General features: G+C 34.4%; 1 protein-coding gene across 2 annotated transcripts in view; it reads right to left on the bottom strand.

Moving 5' to 3' along the window:
- Positions 1–21,496, bottom strand: part of MTRR (5-methyltetrahydrofolate-homocysteine methyltransferase reductase) — a 35,423-nt gene that overhangs the window by 13,751 nt on the left and 176 nt on the right. The window contains exons 1-8 of one of the 2 annotated variants that reach the window (XM_051969833.1): positions 21,240–21,337; positions 13,931–14,092; positions 9,145–9,298; positions 6,613–6,730; positions 4,769–5,105; positions 2,676–2,798; positions 2,027–2,180; positions 1,420–1,508 (exon numbers count right to left, since the gene is read on the bottom strand). In XM_051969833.1, coding sequence (XP_051825793.1) covers positions 1,420–1,508; positions 2,027–2,180; positions 2,676–2,798; positions 4,769–5,105; positions 6,613–6,730; positions 9,145–9,298; positions 13,931–14,059 — 1,104 coding nt within the window. In that variant the 5' untranslated portion in view covers positions 14,060–14,092; positions 21,240–21,337. Of the gene's footprint in view, positions 1–1,419; positions 1,509–2,026; positions 2,181–2,675; positions 2,799–4,768; positions 5,106–6,612; positions 6,731–9,144; positions 9,299–13,930; positions 14,093–21,239; positions 21,338–21,496 lie in introns of those variants that run through there. The other variant, XM_051969835.1, reaches the window with a different exon arrangement.

The following is a 21,496-nucleotide window of genomic DNA, read 5'->3' as shown; positions in this document are numbered from 1 at the left end:
ACAAAACAAAATAAAAAAAACCCTCAGTTTTCATCTTCTAATTTTTGGCCATCACCTGAAGTAACCTGCAAGATTATTAAATCTGAGTAGAAAACACAATGCAAGTTGTCCAGCAAGTTAAACATGATTTGAAGGCCCAGTGGTAAGCTCTGAATAAAATCTTTATTAGTAGTAATTCAGTGTTAGTATGTACATGATATTTATATTTGAGTTAATTCAATATCCACTTTATGCCTCCACATCTCAGGTGCCCCCAGAGTAAACTACACCTGAAGTATAATCCTCTGCAATTTGTATCAACAGTTCAGTTTCATTTCAATTACATTTTTAAGCTTTTATTAAGGATGAGGACCTTTCCTACTTCTCTACCCAGATATATAGGATGTTTTATTTACTTTCAAATTTTAGTTTATTTGTGGGGTGCCAAGAAAGACAGTGGTAAAGTTCCTTATCCCTAATAAAAAGCTTTCATTCAGAGCCTAACATCAGGTTTCACTAGAAATTCAAAACATGCTAAGCTAAGAAATAATGAGGAAATAGGTGCATTGAGGACCTATATTTGACAGAGCAGCTTGAATCTGGCAATATGGTCCACAAATAGGGTATAGATTTTTTATTTTAAAAGTTTACTACTGACCTTTGAAAACAAATATGTAAATAACATTTTCATAAGGAAAAATTTAAACACTGAACATTTGCCCCAAGTCCCTTAAATTGAATTAATGTTTCTAGTATAGAAAAAAGCACTAGATCATAGTTATATTAATGCAATAGAAATATTTTCTATGCAATGAATACTCTAGTTTGCTTTATGTCCCATTTGATAACTAACCTCCTGAGAACATAGTCATTTTAGCTGGCATGTTTTATAATGGAAACTGAACAAGACAGAAAGGAAAAACAACTTTTTGTACTGGGGAGTATTCTATAACTATAGCATGATTTACTTATTCTTATTATTGGGAGATATCTGGCAAAATAGAGTTATGTTATCTCAATACAATCATTTAAAGCAAGGTGGCAATAAAAATCAATTAAAACTAATCTCAGTAAGATAGTGTACAATACTGACATCTAGTGGATCTTTCGATTTAAAAACTATATTCTTTCACCTAAAACAAATTTTATAATTTTGCCTAAAGAAATTATTCAATTTGTTGTTTTCATATGACATATCTAATTATTTAATAATAACTATTGGTGATTATTTTCTGAAAAGTTGGTAAAAAGAGAAAAAATTAGGACCATTAGAATTTCCAATCAACATGAAAAATTGCTTTCATTTATTGGGTTAAATAATAAATATTTCAACTACAGTAGGTCATTGTCAAGAACTGAATATATTGTTCAGAGGTTTTCTGCCAAAGGAGATGTAATTAATTTAAATACTGAAGTGCAAAGATGGAAGGAAGACAATACCTTTTTAGGAACTGCTCTTATTTCAAGGCACCAAGTAAGAAGGAACTGAAGAGAAACCCTTTCAGGAATGTGCTGAGGTATGGCTGCTCCTTTAATAATGAAGGGTGAAAAGAAGAATCCAGCAGGCATTGGAGATATAACATAAAAAACAGGAAAATGAATATTATAATTTCCAAAAAAATTAAGTAATACTCATCATTCAATGTGCATCAATATTATGGAAAAGTATATAAAACCATTCTATCAGAAAATACTTCCAAAATGAATATAATGGAAAAACAAAGTTCATCAAAAAAAAGGAAGGAATAAATATTGAAAAACTTTACTGCTTTAGACATGAAATACTGAAAAAGCTCATTCTATGTCATACTATTTTTAAACTATCTTGATAAAATGATCCTTCATTTCTTATAGAAAAGAGTGAAGGCTGCAAACATCCACCTGTCTATTCTACTACCTGAATTTTCAAATGTGATGAGATCAAAAATAATTCTTACATTTTTCACATTTTTCACAGAAAACTTTCATTTCTCTCATTCTCATTTCTTTTTCAGTAACCAAACTAAATAACATCATTTCAAATTCCTAATGAACAAAAGTGCTGTACCTTTCTTTTTATTGTTTGCTTTAATTTCCAATTTTACACGATGTTCTTTTTTCTCTGAAAGCTGAAGTCTTTGAATTAATTCCTGTACTTCTGAAGCATCATTAGGACAAACAATATTGAAGGAATCTCCAGGCTGGTATGAAAAGGTTGTATTCTAAGTAAATTTAAAAAAAAAAAAGTTAAAAGAGTTTAGATTGTATTGGAAAAGCTAAGCACATAACCTTTTCATTTTGTAAGTTCAGCTAAAGGATACTTTTATTATACTTTGTAAGATAAATGCTTGCTCACCTAAATTTAGGCAAATAGAATTAGATGACATAAAGATGTTCTTAATTTTCTATAAGAAAATCTATGTTTAGTTATGTCCATTCTACAGATGGAGGAAGCAGGATTTAAAAGCTTGGATGATTTATCCAAGGTATCACAATTATAAAATTATAAAAGAACTGAAATGCCCAACTTCAGACCTTACATCTCATGTTTTTTCTTCCCTATATAATCACAGGCCTCCTCATTCCCTCTGTATATAAAAAAATAGAATAATATAAGCATAAAAGAACAAAAAAAGCACCACCTAATCATTCCACTTACTTCTCAGATTGTCTTTAATATGTAATTACCCAAATGAAAGTAAAAGTCATCAACTCACTGAAATGTCCAATTCCAATAGCAGAGTGGTTTTTATGGCATCCTTCTTAGTAAGCTGAATGGCCTTTGAAATGGGAACCTGGAAAACTGTCTCCACTGGAGTAAAAGATACTTGGCACTGGTCCTGGAAAGAAAATTTCTATCTGTTGAAATTAACTAACAAAGAAATTTGCAAAAAATATCATTCATTTATATGTGGACTTTTAGCCAAATGATCTTAACACTTTGCAGTCATTCATGACAGGGATAACCTTACAAGTTATAGAAACCAAGTTGTCATGGCCTTCTTTCAAAAAAGAACCTGATCAAAGATAGCTACTTTGGTATAAAAGAAGAACTGAGTTAATATTCAGAGGAAAATAGTGAGGTGAAAAAAGTCACTCCTACCCCAAATGGTCTCAAGTCCCAAAAGAATTTTTAAAAGAACTTAGACTGAATTGCTCACCTTCTCAATGCTGGGATGGGAAGGAAGGGAGATAATTTTTAATCCAAAGTCTTAAAAATAAATGTTAAAATTTGTTTTTACATGTAACTGGGGAAAAACAAAATACTAAATAAATTTTATAAAATAGAGATGGTGAATAAAAAAGAATGGCTTTGAATGAAAATTATTTTAATTATTATAATACCCAAATTATGAAGAAAGAACTATCTGCATCCAGAGAAAGAAAATTGTTATATGATAAAATTATTCTATACATACTTCTATACACACACACACACACACACACACACACACACACACACACACACACATATATACACGCACACATATATTTGTGGCTGTTAACCATCTCTATTGTGGGGTAGAGGGAAAAAAATAAATTTAGATAATTTTTTTTTTGTGTGTGTATTTGAAGGAATGTCAAGTTATTCAAAGCAGATTTGCAATTTCAAGTGCAATCATTTTTTTTGTTATACTGTTATAAAAATGCTTATTTTATCCTATAAACTAAAAATGAAACTTAATGAAAAAAAGTAGGCTTTTCATTATCATCTCTACAGTGATGAGTGCCAATTTGATGTTAAAAAGTAACCAACTAGAGAATGAGTAAAGAATCCATTGGCATAAGCACTAATTACCAAAACAAAGATAGTAATCCCTCTATGTATCTTTCTCCAGATTAATCATGATTGTACACTTAAAAGGAATAAAGGTTATAATTACACTAGATAATTGCCATGTGGATAGGCCATCAAGAATACTCTGCAAAACCACAACAGATTTAACCAGTTCCTGGTTGGAACACATATGGACAAAAGAGACTCACGTGACTATGAGATAGAGAAATCCACAGATAAACACCAAGGCAAATAAATGATACACATTCTTAACTGTTTTCTTTGTTTTATCATTAAATAATTAGAACTAGATAAAGTCCCTGTGAACATAAATTATACTTTTGTCTCCAAAATCTCAAAATTGACTTAAATATTGTCCAACACTAACCCTTTCCTCTTTCTTTTCCTTTCACATACTTTTGCCAAACTCCCTCCTCTTCTAAATTTCCAATTTTTTAGTGAGAACACTACTACTTTTCCAACTTTAGCTACTAAATTAACCTTATTATTGAAATGTCCATAAAGAAAGTTTATTATATTATCTTGCATACATAAATTGTTTTTAAAAATTAAAGTTAAGAATTTGAGCTATAAGTTTTACATAGATAGTACAATTAATAAAATTACTACTTATTCTTGAATACCATTAATACAACTAATTTAAAGCTATATAACCATCCACCCAATAGAATTTTTTAAATCTAATTTATATTACTCTGAATTTAAGAAACAAAACAAGCATTTCCACAACAAAATAGAAAAGAAAAAAAAAAAGGTAATTGCACATTTAACTGCAAATCTATTATGTACAACTTGCCATTCCTTTTAAATATATAATAAAGTTATGTGACTTTTTTCTTCCTCCTCCCCCAACCTACCTCAGAGACAGTTACCATGCGATACAATTATGTGCAGATTTGTAAGCCATTCTGTTCCTACTTCTATTTATCAATTATTTCTCTGGATGCACATACATTCTTCAATCATATTTGTAGTTACATCTCTAACACATATCAGAACTACATTTCTTACCTGATCAAGAGGTTCCTGAAACTGGACATCTAAATATTCTGGAGGTAATGTTGGAATATTAAGAGCAGATTGTGAAAGGGGTGGTATTGATTGGATAAGTGAGGGTTCAAAATCTTCGATTAAAGTTCCTGAATAAACTCTCCCTTCCAAATCATTCAATTTGAGAAGTGCAATGTGTGAGTCAATGGGTAATATTTCTGGTTTAACATTCTTTAAGGAGGCACTGGATGTGGTACTGAAATCACTGATCATATCTGTTTTTCTTTCACTTAGGACAAATTGTTTGTTGAGGGCAATCCAAAGTCCATCAATCCAGGGTTCAACAACAAGTTCTAAACTAAAAAAAAAAAAAAAAGAGAGAGAGAGAGAGAGAGAGAGACATCAAAGACAGAAAGTTTCACATTCTAGTATATATGAACTAGGCATAGTTAACAAAACTTGATAAAGTCATATATATGCCAAAGAAAATTTATTTAAATGAACTCAATGAAATAAAATCTCTCTTCTTGTTGAAATATACTGGGAACCTAATGTTTGTAAAATGCAGGAATCCTTCAAGGTTTAAGTAAGTGTTCCCTCCCATCAATAAATCAAAGACCTGGGATTTTGTCAAGGTAGGAATTCCCTCTACTTACACATCTTGTAATCCATCTAACAGTTTTAGAAAGTTAACTAATGTTTAGAAATGCTAAAATAAAGTGACTTGTCCATAATGAAAGAACTAAAAAGTAACATAGATGTGATGTAAACTTAAGTCTTTCTGAGTCAAGAATGTTATCCAATTCATAATAATACCTCTATAAATCAATTATTACATTAAAAGAAAAATTAAGCTACTATGGATAACTCATTGCAATAGAAATGCCTAGACACACTCACAAAAGAGAATGTCTTTAGCAGTACTTTGGAAACAGTAACATCTTAAAACAAGCAATAATGTAAATGTTAATGAATGATGTCATTACTTTGAAAACAGACATATTAAAGACATTTACATTACTACTGACATAAGGTTCATAGGGATATATATAGGCATAAAATTTAATTATCCATCACTTCTGTGACTGAAGTCTTTTAGGGAGGCAAGACAAAAAATGTTGCTTCAGCAAATAAATATATACATAAATAAACAAAAAGACATACTGACATTTGTGAATGGCACTATTGGGAACTCTGAAATTGGGAGAAGCAAGAGAGGCAACTTTGAGATGTGTTGAGTTTCCAGGGAAAGAACAGTAAAGGGGTTATGTTGAATACTAATGTCTGAGGCTGCTGAAATATATAGAAATATATTTAGATTTGTGGGTAATGGCATAGATGCCATTCATCAAGAGGATGACATAGGTCAGAAGATATGGATGATAAAGCTGTTTTGAAATAGATTTAAGTATAAAGAGGGTTATGTAGGAGACCCAATGTCAAAGTGGTCATCAAGTTTATGCAGAAATGCATAAATATTTGACTTTAAACAGATTTTTTTCAAATCAAAACCAAATAAAGTATAAATCTAATCTAGATACTACCAAAGGAGAAGACTACCAGGCTCATAACAGTACCTAGCACACAGTATTTAATAAATGTTTACTGACTGTTTAAAAATGGCTGAAGATTGAAGGAAAGTCAGTTTTGGGGAAGCAGGAGGAAAGGGAGAAAAGGAAGAGAAATCACTCTAATGTTAAGTGTTCTGATATATAAAAATTTCAATGACTAAAAATAATGGAAAATTGATCAGCAGGATTTTAGTGAATGGAAAAACTTTGATGAATGGGCCAGTAGTAAATGACTTAAAAATATTTCCTTCTGTCATTTATGATTAAAATATGGATATATGAAAATCATCTTACCCTACACAATCATCTGCATGCCCAGTTTTATAAAACCGTCGGGCTCCAAGTTCTTGAAGTCGTTTATCAATTATTTTCCCACCATTACAGAAATAGGTATATTCTGAATCACCTAGACCTAGATCAAAAATAAATAATTAGCAGGAAATGTGAAAATTTTAAAAAGCTATCCTCTAAATTTTAATGGATTTCTACCAAATTTTAAAATACAAATGAATAGATATGCTATCATATTAATCTCAAAAACTCCTTTTATGAGCTGAATTAATCTTTTATCTAAATAAAGAAAAGACAAAAAGGCAATTTCAATAATGAAGACTGATACAAAATTTTAAAATAAAATATTATCCAAAAACATAATAAATCCAAAAATTCATTCAAGGAGTAAGGTGGTTTTATTCTATGGATGCAAGAATGGTTCAACATTATTAAAATATTGGATGTAAAAAGAATACTTCTTGATACCATATGATTACATCAATGGATGCAGAAAAAGCCTCTGACAAAATATATTTATTAGATTAAAAATACTACAGAACACAAGCATAGAAATCCATTTTAAGTATGATAAAAACTACTTATCTAAAACCAAAAGCTAGCATTTGCAATAACTAAACACTAAAATTTTTCTCAGTAAGAAGGATGATTTCTTTCTCCACTGTAATTTTACATAGTTCTAGAAATGCAAGGAATAATAAGGCAAGAAAAAAAAAATTAAAGTCAAAAGTAGGCAAAAAAAAGTTTTGCTGAAAAAAGGATAGTTCCAGTAATACAATGAGACACAAAATAAATTCATCAAAGTCATCAGCATTTCTTCACATCAACAACAAAATAGAGAAGGAAATAGGAAATTCCATGTAAAAGAACTTAAAAAAATGGTAGCTAAGAGCACCAGCCCTGATGTCAGGAGGACCCTAGTTCAAATTTGGTTTCAAGACACTTAACATTGCCTAGCTGTGTGGCCCTGGGCAAGTCACTTAACTAATTGCCTAAGCAAAAAAAAAAAAAAAAAAATGTATAGCAATAACCAGGCATTATTCTACTATGGCATACTCTGGATTTAGATAAATAAAATTACCAAAAAAAAAAAAATTTAAATGTCATAAATAGCAAGTGCTTACACATGATAGTCTCTCACCAATATAAAAATGACAATACTACCTAAGTTAATTTACAGATTTAGTGCTATGCCAATCAAACTCCCAATGTAGTCCATTAAATGGAACAAAATGTCTAGAACCTCTGGGGAAATAATTTAATAATAAAATAATGTATAATCAAATGTATAAATGCTTTGGATTATTATTTTCAGTGTAAAATGAATGTCATTTGCCTCCTTACTGAGGCGAGAATTCTGTATCTTTGGAAGTTTTGCTTGCATTTTACTTTTTTTGTACATGTAAAAGCTTTTTAGTATCTTGTCATTGAAATTGTTTCTTTTATCTTTTGTGATTACTATTATGGATTGTTTAAAAACTTTCCTCAGCCTTTTTGTGAAAGGAATCTGAACTATCTTTTAACTGCCTTATGGTGTGATCTTTAAGATTCAGTTACTTTTCTCCAGATTTGTTCTACAAGACAAAATTCCAACTCTCCCAAGTTCCAAATTAAAAATTTGAAATCTTCAGTGAGAACTTCTGAGTTCTTGTCATCTTTGAACAGCACTAAGCCATGCTTGAGAATGTGCAAAGCACTGACCAAATCAAGCTTTATAGCCATGTTACTTTTCTTGGGGTTTATGAGCTGAAACAGCTACTTCTGCCCAATAATTCCTCTCCATTATCACTTTTCTGACTCACCTGAAAGTACTCATAATTGATGTATAAAGGCTCCATGAACTGTATGTTCATTTAGGAAGACATAGTTCAATCACTTTCTCTTAAGATATTCCTGTCTACTTAACTAGGCCTGTGTAGCTTTCTGAAAAATATGCTTCCTGAGGCTGTTAGGCCCCTTTACTGAACGGTTTCTCTTAATTATTAATTGGCATATTGCATTCAGAGCATCTGACCAAACACAGATACATTCCACAAATAAAGAAATTATTTTAGAATAGGACCCACATGAATCACTTGTGTGTTTCTAGACCAACCCCAATTGTCAAGAAGGTAAAAATAATTTTAAATTAAATCTTAATTTTAAGGATCTACTATGTATAAGTCTTTGGTTTCTAGATTCTAAATCTGTGACTAAATATAAAAATATTAATGAATTAGCATAGTTTTCCCCCTTTAAGAACATTTTTATTTTGAAAAAAAAAATCCATCTGGTAATGGTTAACACAAAAACACAAATTCCATAGTAAAATATTATACTGAATATCTTACTTAGAAAGCATTTTAAATCAACATATCTTTTAATTTTTGCTGTTAAGTGTAAATAAGAAAAAACTAAATTAGACTAGGAAAATATAATTTCTTTGTTTTTTTTGTGTTTAATCTTTTCAAAATTATAGAATTATAATCTCTGCTTTTACATTCATCTTAAAATTAATGTTATATAATGAATCAAGAAGAAATAATCTTCCATTACCCAGTAATCCATACCGCAGATGACAGAAGAAATCTGGTGGCAGATTATTGTCTTTAATTGTTTTAACAAATTTGACTGCTGTATCTGGTGGATCTCCAGTGCCAGTGGTAGAAATAACGACAACAAGTGGATCTTTTTCTGTTTTTAAATCATACTAAAAACACAAGGAAGATTTTTTAGTAAAATTTATATTTTTATGACTATCAGACTAAAGAATCGGTTTAACAATTTCCTCCTTGGCTTTGTCACTAATTTTGTTTCATATACATGAAGGTACTATACCTTCTCTGTTTTTACAAACTGATAATGCATGGGATGATGCTCAATACATCTGTTAAGTAAGAGCACTAAATTACAAGTCATTATGAAGTTAAAAGACTCTCTTACCTATTATTTTATATTTCAGGAATTTTTCCAAATTATAAGGTTGAAACAAAAAGTACATAAGGTATGATCCTTGTTCTCATGAAACTTAAATGGGGAGACATGACATAGATATAATTCAAAATAATACCAATTAGAACATGAAGATCCAAGAAGGAAAGATCGTTTCTGAAGGCAACAGGCAAGAGAAAATCTGGTAGAAGAAAATTAGCAAGACAGACAATAAAAAAGCTCTCAAGATGACAAGTTAAGATGGGGAAAGGGGAGAGAGAAGGGCAGTGTAGAGGGTAAAAAAAAAAAAGACACCTGCTAAAATACCGCAATGACCCTTGAAAGCATGGGACATCTTCAATCTGGTACCACTGAAAGCATCCACTCAGAGGACCAAAATGACTCTGAGAGGACTCTGTTGAAATCAATGTACATTGTGACTGACTGTCTGCTCAAATCAATATAAGCTCTAAGGCTCTACCATAGGCTGGGCACAAGCTAAATATTTTGGAAGGATATGTCTAACTCTGTGCATCATATGTTTCTTTTGACATACTGTACTCTGCTTTGCTTATAGAGCATAGTACTTTGCTAGAAGAGATACAGTGTTCTCTTCTCTAAAATATGTTGGTTCTCTGGGAGCAGATTTCTTTGGGGGCTTCTGGAGGTAGCCTTCATTTCAGTTCCGAGTAATAATCACCCAAAATGCAGCCAGGAGTTAAAGTCCAGTCCTTTATTGTCTCTTCCAAAATAGCCCGGTAAGCTTTCCTGGTTCTGAGAGCTCTTGTTGCTAGTCCTTTGCCTCTGCCTCTGCCAGCTTCAGCCTCCCCTCTTCTGAATCCCCAGTTCTGCCCTACTGCAGTCTCTGGCTTCTCAATCTCCTCCACTGACTTCTGCTTTATCTCCTAAGTCTCTAGTGGTTGTCCTTTTATATCCTCTTTTAGAGGTGTGAACTCAAAGATTGACTCCTCCTCCAAGAGAGTGGGATTGTGGGTTCCTGACTTGTGAATCTCCTCTACTGAACTTGCGAATCTCATATTGAATCCTGACTTGTGAACCTCCCAGAAGTGTGAACTCCAAAGATGCTAAATACATTAGTGAGCTAGAGAACTTGTTAAGTATCATGCTAAATTAGACAACCAACCTATCACTTTTTAAGAACCCTAATAATGTGGCACACTATACTAAATGATCCTGTGCCCCTATTCCCCATGTCTCTCAATTTATACCAAAGGTCTTTGGAAAGACCTTGAGAGCATCCTTTTATTACTTCCTCTGATCTCCACTTGTGACAAGAGTTTGCTTGTCTTGAGTGAGCTCTCTGCAAAACAGTTTTTAGACAAATGCATAGTCAGTATTCAAACAATATGGCCAGCCCACTGGAATTTTGCTTTCTTCAGTAGTCTGAATGATTAGCATTGCAGTTCAAGGAAGGGGCCTAGTGTCTGCTACCTTATCTTGCTAGGTGATCTTTAGAATTTTCCAAAGACAATTGAAATAGAAGTTTCTTGGAAAGGCACAAGTATACTGCTCAGATTTCACAGGCATTCAATAGTGAAGCTGGCATCATGGTTTTTCAGTTGGTAGACAGCACGATATTCCCTTCCTACACTTTGTTTCAGGGTTTCCCAAATATTCTGGCAATGCATGTGTCAACCTCACTATCTATATGGACATCCCTGGAAAGTATATTGCCAAGGTAAGTGAACTTATCCACAGCATTCAAAATTCCTACTTTTGCTGTAGCCAATGGTTCCATATATAGTATAGAGAAGCTCTGTTTTCTTAGTAACTCTTGAGGCTAAATTAGCACAATTGGCAGAGAATTGATCCATGTCACTGCATCTTAGCCTCAGAGGCTGCACTGACTCAGTCATCTGCAAACAAAAAGCTGCATACCAATTCTTCTTCCATTTTGGTCTTAGTTTGTAACCTTTTCCATTAAATATCAGTGTGGCAGCTGACTGATGCCATTTTTGTCTTTATTGATGTTTCTGACAACATCGCTGAAATTAGCATACTTAAAAAAAAAAAAAAAAGTAAGGGAATAAACACATAGAACTACTTCCTTCCCCTGGTGACCAGGAGCAACACAAGAGCATTGTCCATTTTTCAGAATCTGCATTAAGTATTATGAACTTCACCAGGCAAGCAAATTTTGCCATGATAGTGCTATAGTATCAAAACTGATATTATCAACTTGGTCGGATTAACCAATATTCTGTACAGAATTTTGGCATTCAAAACACCATCAACCATTCCTCAAACCTTTTTGAAGATGTTCTGGCTCTTGGGTAAATGATATAAGGAATCCTAGTGAATAAGGAATCATAAGTGAGTCTCAGCCATACTTTATGCTGAGAACATGAGAAAGTACTTGCAGTTATCTGATGGAATGCCAGAAAAGCACAAAGAAGTTGAAAGGCCACTCTTCTGGTGTATTAATTATTGAGTATCCTACAATGCAGACCTGTGTTTACCCCAGAAACCTGGTCAGTTCCTGAAGTAAACATAATCCTCCTAAATGAATGAATAAATAAATATTCTCCTTGGACGACTTCTTGTAATGGAGCATCCTGTAGCTGGGAGGCTGCTATGTCTCAAGAGTCTTGTATCAAATGAGAATCCTTAGCATAGAGTCTTCTTTGTTCCCAACTTATAAAAACCTCTTAGTGGAAAAGGACTTTGAGGATTTGGACTAGGAAGTTTTGTATAACTTGCTGTGGATAGCTGTGGATGAGTCCTCCCAGCCAAGGGATTCAGATATTGATGCTTCCTCAGAGCTTTGTTACAGAAGAGAAGCCTAATGGCATTCTAAACCTCTTCTTCAGTTGGAATTTCAGCTAGAGAGATATTTACTTCATTCTGCGGTATAGAGGTATAGAGTAAATTCAGACAATGCAATAAAGGAGCATCCCTCCCTCCCAATTCCTATAATTGAATGAAGTTTTCTTACAAGGCAGAAACTCATAATTGAATAGAAAGGGTATTGAGCTAATTCCAGAATTGGACCATGAGTCTGCTGAGAACAGTATAGAAGTGTTCAATCCAACTCTCCAGGATCACATCCTTTACACTGAGCAGTGTGGCTCCATCCACACTAAATAGCTGTAATATATGATAAGCCTTTGGCCTTCAAATAACCTTCAGGGAAATGTATAAATGCTTTGGATTATTATTTTCAGTGTAAAATGAATGTCATTTGCCTCCTTACTGAGGCGAGAATTCTGTATCTTTGGAAGTTTTGCTTGCATTTTACTTTTTTATCAAAGAAAAAGCTGTCTTCTTAGAGATAAAGTACTTATTGGTAAACCCTGGGGAATTCTCATTTTTTACATATAATAGCATCTAAATTTCCCTCATTTTCATCAAACAATGATGGTATTTCTGATAATTCTGATGAGTAAATTCTGTGCTGTACAAGAAATCTCTAAAAGCTGCCCATAGAGTTACTTGTTGAAACATGCAATGACCCTTGAAAACACTGGGCATCTCTACTATGTATTTAGGTTTGTAGAATTTCAGTCAGGTGTCACAGATGGCATAAAAAAAAAAAAAGACAAAGAAGTTATTTTTGAAAGATTTGCATTAAGAAAAGAAACAAAATATAAAAATTAAAAGCTCTGGTTTTAAGGACATAGCTATTCAGAAGAACTCAATATCTAAGAGTTTTGATAGCCAAATTTTTCTTATAAAACGTCTAAAAGATTTTAGGTAATTACTTCTTCATTTGACTAAAGATAACTCCTATACAATGGGACAAGGTTCTTAACAATTACTATCTCTATTCTATGAACAGGAAAATTTGAAGCTCACAGTCCAACATTTATTTTCTTTATAAAGGCATAATCTATTATGTTCTCCCCTTTCAAAAATTCTTAGGCATTATATATTACAATATGGACAATACATTTTTGTCTAGTTATCTTTAACTGTTATAAAGAATTTTCCTTTGCCCACCCATTTATGTGGTTTTTGAAACACAGAAATCTGGATAGTTTAAAAAATATTAAAAGTTTTTTGAAAAGTAATAAAAAATTTCTCCACTTCAACTTACTAAAGGGTTTGCTCTTTACTCCCATGAATTAGCAAGTTAATGACCTTCCATTTATATCTAGATTGAAAACCATTTAAAGAGCAAATACGCATGTTATTTGTTTGTTTGTATATACACACATTTTTTTAAAAAACAAAATATATGCATGCTTACAATGATATTCTGAAACTTCTTGGGAATGAAGCCTTCTAAAATATCAAATTGTCATAAATTTAACATTGTGTCCATATTTTTTTTTTAAATAAGGATATAAGCATTAGACTAGTAAACAAACCATCCTATGAATCAGTATACTTGGATTCTTTATCACATATATTTATTCTCCAATATAGCAAAATTACTTGAGCATCTCACCTTATCAGATTCACTGAAACAGTGAATATCTGCAAAAAATCCATGTGTACCAGCTTTCTCACTTATTTCCTCTGCTATGGCTTTTGCCTGTCCACACTGTGTAGCATAAAGCAACAAAAACCTCCTCATTGTTTCATGATATATATTAACACGTCAACTGTACTGCAAAAACGAAAAACAAAGTTTCATTTTTTTTCCATGAATCAAAAGCAGATGACAAATTACTTAAATTTTGTATTTGTCAAAAAGGGTCAAAACATTCATGTGTAATACCAAATAAGTAAATAAAGCTTCACATAGTTTCTATTTGCATTCAGTTTTAAGAATCAGACAATTTTAGGGTTAGATCATATCATTTAATACTTCATTTTATACAACGAAAAAAAAATTGAGACCAAAAAGCTAAAGTGATTTTTTTTCTCCCAAATCTGAAGGAGGGGCAAAGAAGACCCAGTTGGTTTTCTTTCTTTCTTTCTTTTCTTTTCTTAAAAACTCGATATCTAGTTCTTTCCCAAGATGAATATCAGATTTGGAATCAGAAGGCTCATCTTCAGGAACTCAGACCTCAAACACTTACTGTATGATCCTGGACGAGTCACTTAACCTTGTTTACCTCAAATTCTAATCTGTGAGGCAAGTAGGAAATAAAAATTCAATTGATTAAGGAATGCATGGCAATTCCTTGAAATCAGGAGTAGACCTCTTGAGTTTAGACATGGGCTTTGAATACAGAGGTAGACAGACTGTTATGCATTAAATACAATCAAATAAACAATTAAAAGAAAACAACCAGGACACACCATTAGGTAACCTAATTTCTAACCAGGGAGAAGATTAGGGGATGTCCAAATCAAGAGGGGGAGAGTAATCAGGTGCAATTCCCTAAAATATGAGATAAAGTCATCTCCTCAAGTATCTGTAAACAACCAAAGGAACATGGAAATAATTATTGATGGATCAGTAGGAGCCAGTTTTCAGATAAGACATATGCTTAAGATTATGAGAAAACTCCTTACATCAATCTTTGGATTTGAGCTTCTGATCAATATAATCTAGATTATATTTTTATAGGCTTTGTAAATATAAAATATTTATATTTTATATGCTTTAAGCAGCAGGTAGGGATGGTCAAATTTTTTAGCCAAGCAGGGGTTAAATTCAGACAATCCTCCCCACTTCCCCACCTTGACATCCCTCCCTCCCAATTTCTATAATTGAATGAAGTTTTCTCACAAGGCAGAAATTGAACTCATAATTGAATAAAAAGGGAATTGAGCTAATTCCAGAACTGAACTGGATAGAGTCTTGCAGTTCACTTAATTTCCATAATTAACTACTTACTTGTCCTAATCCCCTCAATTTCCTCATCTATAAAATGAACTGGAGCAGGAAATGGCAAATTATTCCTGTATCCTTGCCAAGAAAATATCAAATGGGGTCAGAAAGAGTTGGACAAGACTGAAAAGACTGAATAACAACTCTACTTGTTCTTCTGAAACCTGGGTCCAAGGATATTGGAGCATACATATGGGAGGAAAGGCAGACTCCTTGTATTCTCTATTGTGGGCTTAGTGCAAAAGATGAAAATGTGATAAAACTATTCTTATGTTGTAGAACAGTTCAGCATTTATAGAGTTAAACCTGCTTTGTAGGGTTAAAAACTTTAACTGTGAGAATAACAACATTCAGAAGTAAAATGGGAAGAATCAAATTGCTGTTTTCAAACACTGGCTATTCCTTTAAAATAAAAATATTAAATTCCATATAACTATAGTTCTGCTCTATTTGAACATCATAGAACAAGATGCTCCTCCAAGAATAAGCTCATCACATTTAATACATTACTATGCAATAAATTCAAACTGTGGATTCCATCTCCCTCTTCCTACTTCTTTAACTGGAAGGCTGAGTTCTGATCTCCTCCCAAAGCCTATCTTCATAAAGAGAAGAAAATGATCTTCCATCTCATTCTACTTCCCATCTACAGCTCTGTCTGGTTTCAATTCCAGGGAATAAGGTGACCCCCAAACCCAACCAGCATCCACTGAGGGGCATCCATCCACCTCTCTCTTCAGTTTCCTTTTGTGCATTACCTTCCCTCAAAGAGACTGTAAACTTCTTGAGGGCAAATGTTTTGTATCCCTAATGTTTTCCACATAGTAGTCGGATACTTAAATGTTTATTGAATTAAATTTAAATTTCACTTTTCTTCTCACAACTTGACAATTTAATCCTGAAATAAACACATTAACAAGGTGTATATTTAATTCATTTTGCATTTCCAGAACACAATAAATAGTAGAACCAAATGAATTCCAAATTCCATTATTTCCATCAAGAACATACTATTACTCAATGGGGAGAGATTCCTTTTTGAAGATACAAGGGAAATAGTCATAGCTCTATACTGATGACATTATTTAGCATTTTATTTTCACATTCCCAGACACACTGGTGTCTTCTTACTTCTGTGCATTCCATTCACCCCCTTTTTTACTTTTATCCCTTAAAAGTGAATCTATTATTTCTATCATTTTTCTTTTAAGTTCACTCAATCAAAATTCCCTTCTTCATCCAAATAAAGATAGCTGTGGTACACCCTGCCTCCCAACAACCCCAAGTCATTTTCTCTCCTGACTCAAGTTCCCTGCCTTTATACAAGGGAACTTTAATATTCACATAGATGATCCTTCAGATTTCCTAATGTGAGAAATGGATGAGTATTTGTTTGATTTCCAGAGTTATAAAAATTAAATTGGAGAAATAAAACAAATTGGAAAACTGAGACCCATAGGGACATCAGTGGGTGGTCACAGTAGAGGTTAAGTCCTCAAAAGGATGTAAGAGTGGAAGCTTTTTAGAGGCAGGGACTGAGTTTATTAATGAGGATAATGGTCTGAGATTTAAAAAGTTGAAGCTCCCTTAGTGCATTTTAGATGGGGGAAGGGCCAGACTACAAGTTTCCCTACCAGTAGACCAGAAAGAGTCTATATAAACTTTAGGGTCTATATAAACATGCTGAGAACTGTTTATCCTTGCTGACTCTGTTTTGGTCCACATTGGGGCACTTAAACCGAAACTCTGATTACTATGCTCTTATTATGTGTTTGGCCTTCATTCTCAAAAAGGACCATGATATCAGGGACTATGACATGCAAGTAAATTGGGTTTAGATGAGGGAGGGCTATTGCAAGGTCACCTGTTTCACTTTCCCCTCCACAGCCATCTAGGTCCAGTAGCCAGATATAGATGAAGGTGACTGAAGATGGCCTTGGATGCAATGGGAGACTTTGGCCTTTTTAAACTAAGATCTTGAACAAGTCTCACACCCATTTAGACATTAAGGCTAGGTAACAATTGAGGCAAAGAATCAGTTCTTTTACCTAGTCCAAAACAAAACAAAACAAAGCCCACCATCCCCTAAATAAATCTGGAAGGGAAAGACCCTCAGGATTAATAGCCAAAGCAGAAAAGATTGCTATTTACATTCAATCCCAGTGAAACAGAACCCAAACAATGACCAAATGAGATTTGGCCTGGGATCTATAGATAACCAATCAATCAAAAGAAATCTAAGTGGTTTTGGTTTTTAAGGCAAGATTATTAAGAAAGAAATCTTGCTAAGAAACCCAAGATATCATCATGGGAGGGTTCAGAGAGCAAAAGAAAAAATATAGACAATATGTATATGTGTGTGTGTGTGTGTGTGTGTGTGTGCGCGTGCATGAGCATCACACCCACACCTACATCCACATCCACACACCATGGTTAAAACTTTTCAAAGGAATCTAATATCACAATAACATCATTTTGGGTCAGCTAGGTGGCACAGTGGATAGGGTACCAGCCCTAAAGTCAGGAGGACCCGAATTCAAATTTGGCCTTAGAGATTTAACACTTCCTAGCTGTGTGACCCTGGGCAAGTCATTTCACCCCAATTGCCTCAGCAAAACAAACAAAAACAAAAACAAAAACAAACCCATCATTTTTATGGAAAATCCAGTTAACATTTATTAAATGTCTACTGTGGATCAGACTTTGTGCTAAGAATACAAAAAGAGGCAAAAGATAAATCTCTGCTTTCAAAGGAGTTAGTTTAATAGAGACAACATGCAAACTATGAACAAACAAAATACAGACTGACTAAATTGGAGATAATCAATAGAGGGAAGGAATTAAGAGGGATTGTTTTAGATGGTGGGATTTTAGCTCCTGAAGTCAGGAAAAGATAGGAGGCAGGAATAAGGAAGGAGATCAGTTTGGGTATGAGGGACAACTAGCTAAATTTCATGGTCTTGTGAAAAGAAAAGAGAGACTTGTGGTAAAGAGATCAACCAGTCAATTATTCAGGTAAGAGATAATATGGGCCTTTGGGGAAGTGCCACTCTAAGAATAGAAAAGAGAGGATAGAAGAGATATTACAATGGTGTCTTGACAACCCATTAGATATTGGGGGAATGAGAAAAACTGAGGAATTAAAAATGACACATAGTTTGTGATCCTGGGTAACTGAGAGGATAGTAGTACCCATAACAGCAATAGAGAAGTTAGAAAGAAGAGATTATTGGAGGTGTGTGTGTGTGTGTGTGGAGGGGGAAATAAGAGTTCAATTTTAGACATACTGAGTTTAAAATGTCTATGGGATATCTAATTTGAAGTGAATATAGAATCAGGAAACTATGCCCTAATTCTATCTACATCTGTTGTTGTTGTCCTTTGTTTTCACCAGGAAGGTCGTAACATGAAAGTAAAGTGATAACTGTGCAAAATCATCAGTGTCATTCTCTCCTCTTCTCATCTGGGTCTAGTGGCAACATATAGATCAGAAAGACCGGGATGGCCCAAGCGCAGTGGGAGACCTCAGCTTTTTTAAGGTCTTTAAGGTCTTTAACAGGTTTCAGTTTGACTAAGGCAATGCCCAGATTTATTTAGGGGATAGTGGGTTTTGTTTTGTTTTGTTTTGGACTAGGTAAGAAATGAAGCCATTTTACCTAGTCTCACACACATTTGGAAATACAGTTATGTCCAAAACAAAAACAATTGCTATTTACACTCAAAGCCTTGAAAACCAAAAGTGAGGCTTGAGCTGGAATCCATCCATGGGAAGGACAAACAACAATCATTGAGTAAATAGGAGATTCCCCACACGAGAAGTGGGCACTAGAGCACAGTATGGATGAGGCAACTGTTGAATCCTTCCTTTTTTCCTTCCGCCCTCTCCACCCACCCACCTCAATCCACATAAAGCAACACAGATCATACTTTTACATGTAGCGGCTCTGCCTAAAGGAATGCAATTTTTTTTTTTTTAAAATAACCCATGTCAGGGTAATTTTTTACAGCATTATCCCTTGCACTCACTTCTGATTTTTCTCCTCCCTCCCTCCACCTCCTCCCCCAGATGGCAAGCAGTCCTTTACATGTTAAATAGGTTACAGTATATCCTAGATACAATATATGTGTGCAGAACCAAACAGTTTTCTTGTTGCATAGGGAGAATTGGATTCAGAAGGTATAAATAACCCGGGAAGAAAAACAAAAATGCAAGCAGTTCATTTTCATTTCCTAGTGTCTTTTCTTTGGGTGTAGCTGCTTCTGTCCATCTGAATAAGAAATCTCCTTATTAGTAGTAAGTTCATTTCAAATCATTGTAAGGACATGACTTTCCCCATATGAATCTAATTCCCATGTAAACCATGAGAACCCAATCGAGGAAGGACGTGACTCCCCCTGTGAGGACTTGTCTACTCTCTCACCCCAAGAGCATATATTTTAACTCCTTCTCCTATGAAAACCTGACCGTTCCTTGACCCATAACTATTTCATCTCTTTCCTTTTTAATCTATAAGACAGGCATGTACCACCTGTGTTTTAGCTCCAATTATATGATTCCAGGAACTCTCCACTCCTTGGAACTGTTGCTGTTGATAAGGACTGGTCCTCTTATCAATGCAACATTTGATTATAACCACCTGGAGCCCTAGTTGGTGCGTCCTTGTCTTAGATGAGGTCTTCATTTGGCCCAAAGCCTTCTTTGTTTGGACCCCTATAAAGAGTGGGCAAAGCATTCTGCACTTTGAAACCTCACCTATGGAGATGACGATCTGCCTAGGACTTTCCCAATCGAGACTCACAGGCTGAAATATCGGGGCCTTCCCAGCCGTCCAATTAGAGTTGAAGCTCCCTCGATCGTACTGAGTAATGTAGTCCCTCTCTTTCTCTGCTATTCTAATCATAATCCTTATTATTCTTTGCCTTTTGTGTATTATTTGCTGTATGTGTTGTTATTGCAAGCATTCTATCCCGTGCATTGTATAATTAAATTTTACTTTTACTTTAACTGAGCCTGAGAGCGTCATTTATAAAAGCGGATCGAACTTCTCTTAAAAAATCATATAACATTAATATAACACCATCCTTGATCAACTGAAACTGAGTTAGGTCTCTTTATGGAAGAGATCCACTTCCATCAGAATACATCCTCAAACAGTATTGTTGTTGAGGTATATAATGACCTCCTGGTTCTGCTCATTTCACTCAGCATCAGTTCATGTAAGTCTCGCCAGTCCTCTCTGTATTCATCCTGCTGGTCGTTCCTTACAGAACAATAATATTCCATAACATTCATATACCACAATTTACTCAACCATTCTCCAATTGATGAGCATTCACTCAGTTTCCAGCTTCTAGCCACTACAAACAGGGCCACCACAAACATTTTGGCACATACAGGTCTCTTTCCCTTCTTTAGTATTTCTTTGGGATATAAGCCCAATAGAAACACTGCTGGATCAAAGGATATGCACAGTTTGATAACTTTTTGAGCATAGTTCCAAACTGCTCTCCAGAATGGCTGGATGTGTTCACAGTTCCTCCCACACTGTATCAGTGTCCCCGTTTTCCCACATCCCCTCCAACAAGGAATGCATATTTTGATCACACAAACCTCGCAACATATCTTGGGATTACCGGCTAGATTCTTTCTTAAGGTACATGTTTCAAAACCAAATCACATTGGGCTTTCTTTCTATCTATCGGCTGTGACCTTATCGGTGAAAGTTTGGGCCTCAGTTGACAACAATTCCCCATCTACAAAAAGGTCTCGTGTATTTCTAAGTTTCCTTCCAGCATTAAATATTAAGAATTGTCATTTCCTCTCTGGGCTTCCTAGGCTGGGATTTCGGTAGAGAGTCCAATAAGACTGGACCACGTTTCCCATAAGGCCGTGAGAATGCCAAAAGTCCCACAATGCCTTTGGGTTGCCTACTTGGAAAAGGGTTCCCCGAGGTAGCAATGCCCATCTACTCACTGGAGATTGAGTCCGGCTACTTGAGTACCTCCTGAAGCTTCGAAGCTCGCTTGTTCAGTCTCCTGACCTAATCGGCCACATCCAGGCCCTTCGCGTCCGCGGAAGCCAAAACTCCTTCCTCAGGGCCTAAAGAGATCTATTTGAGCACTCCGCAATCGGAGCACACCACGTGAACTACCGGGTGGTCACCGCTTTATATAATGGGTTTAACTCGCTCCTGAGCCCTCCAGCCGTCGCTCTGATCTTCCTCTCACTCC

Source organism: Antechinus flavipes, chromosome 1 (genome assembly GCF_016432865.1).
Source record: "Antechinus flavipes isolate AdamAnt ecotype Samford, QLD, Australia chromosome 1, AdamAnt_v2, whole genome shotgun sequence".
NCBI classification, from domain to species: domain Eukaryota; kingdom Metazoa; phylum Chordata; class Mammalia; order Dasyuromorphia; family Dasyuridae; genus Antechinus; species Antechinus flavipes.
This window is presented reverse-complemented; position numbering and strand designations above follow the sequence as displayed.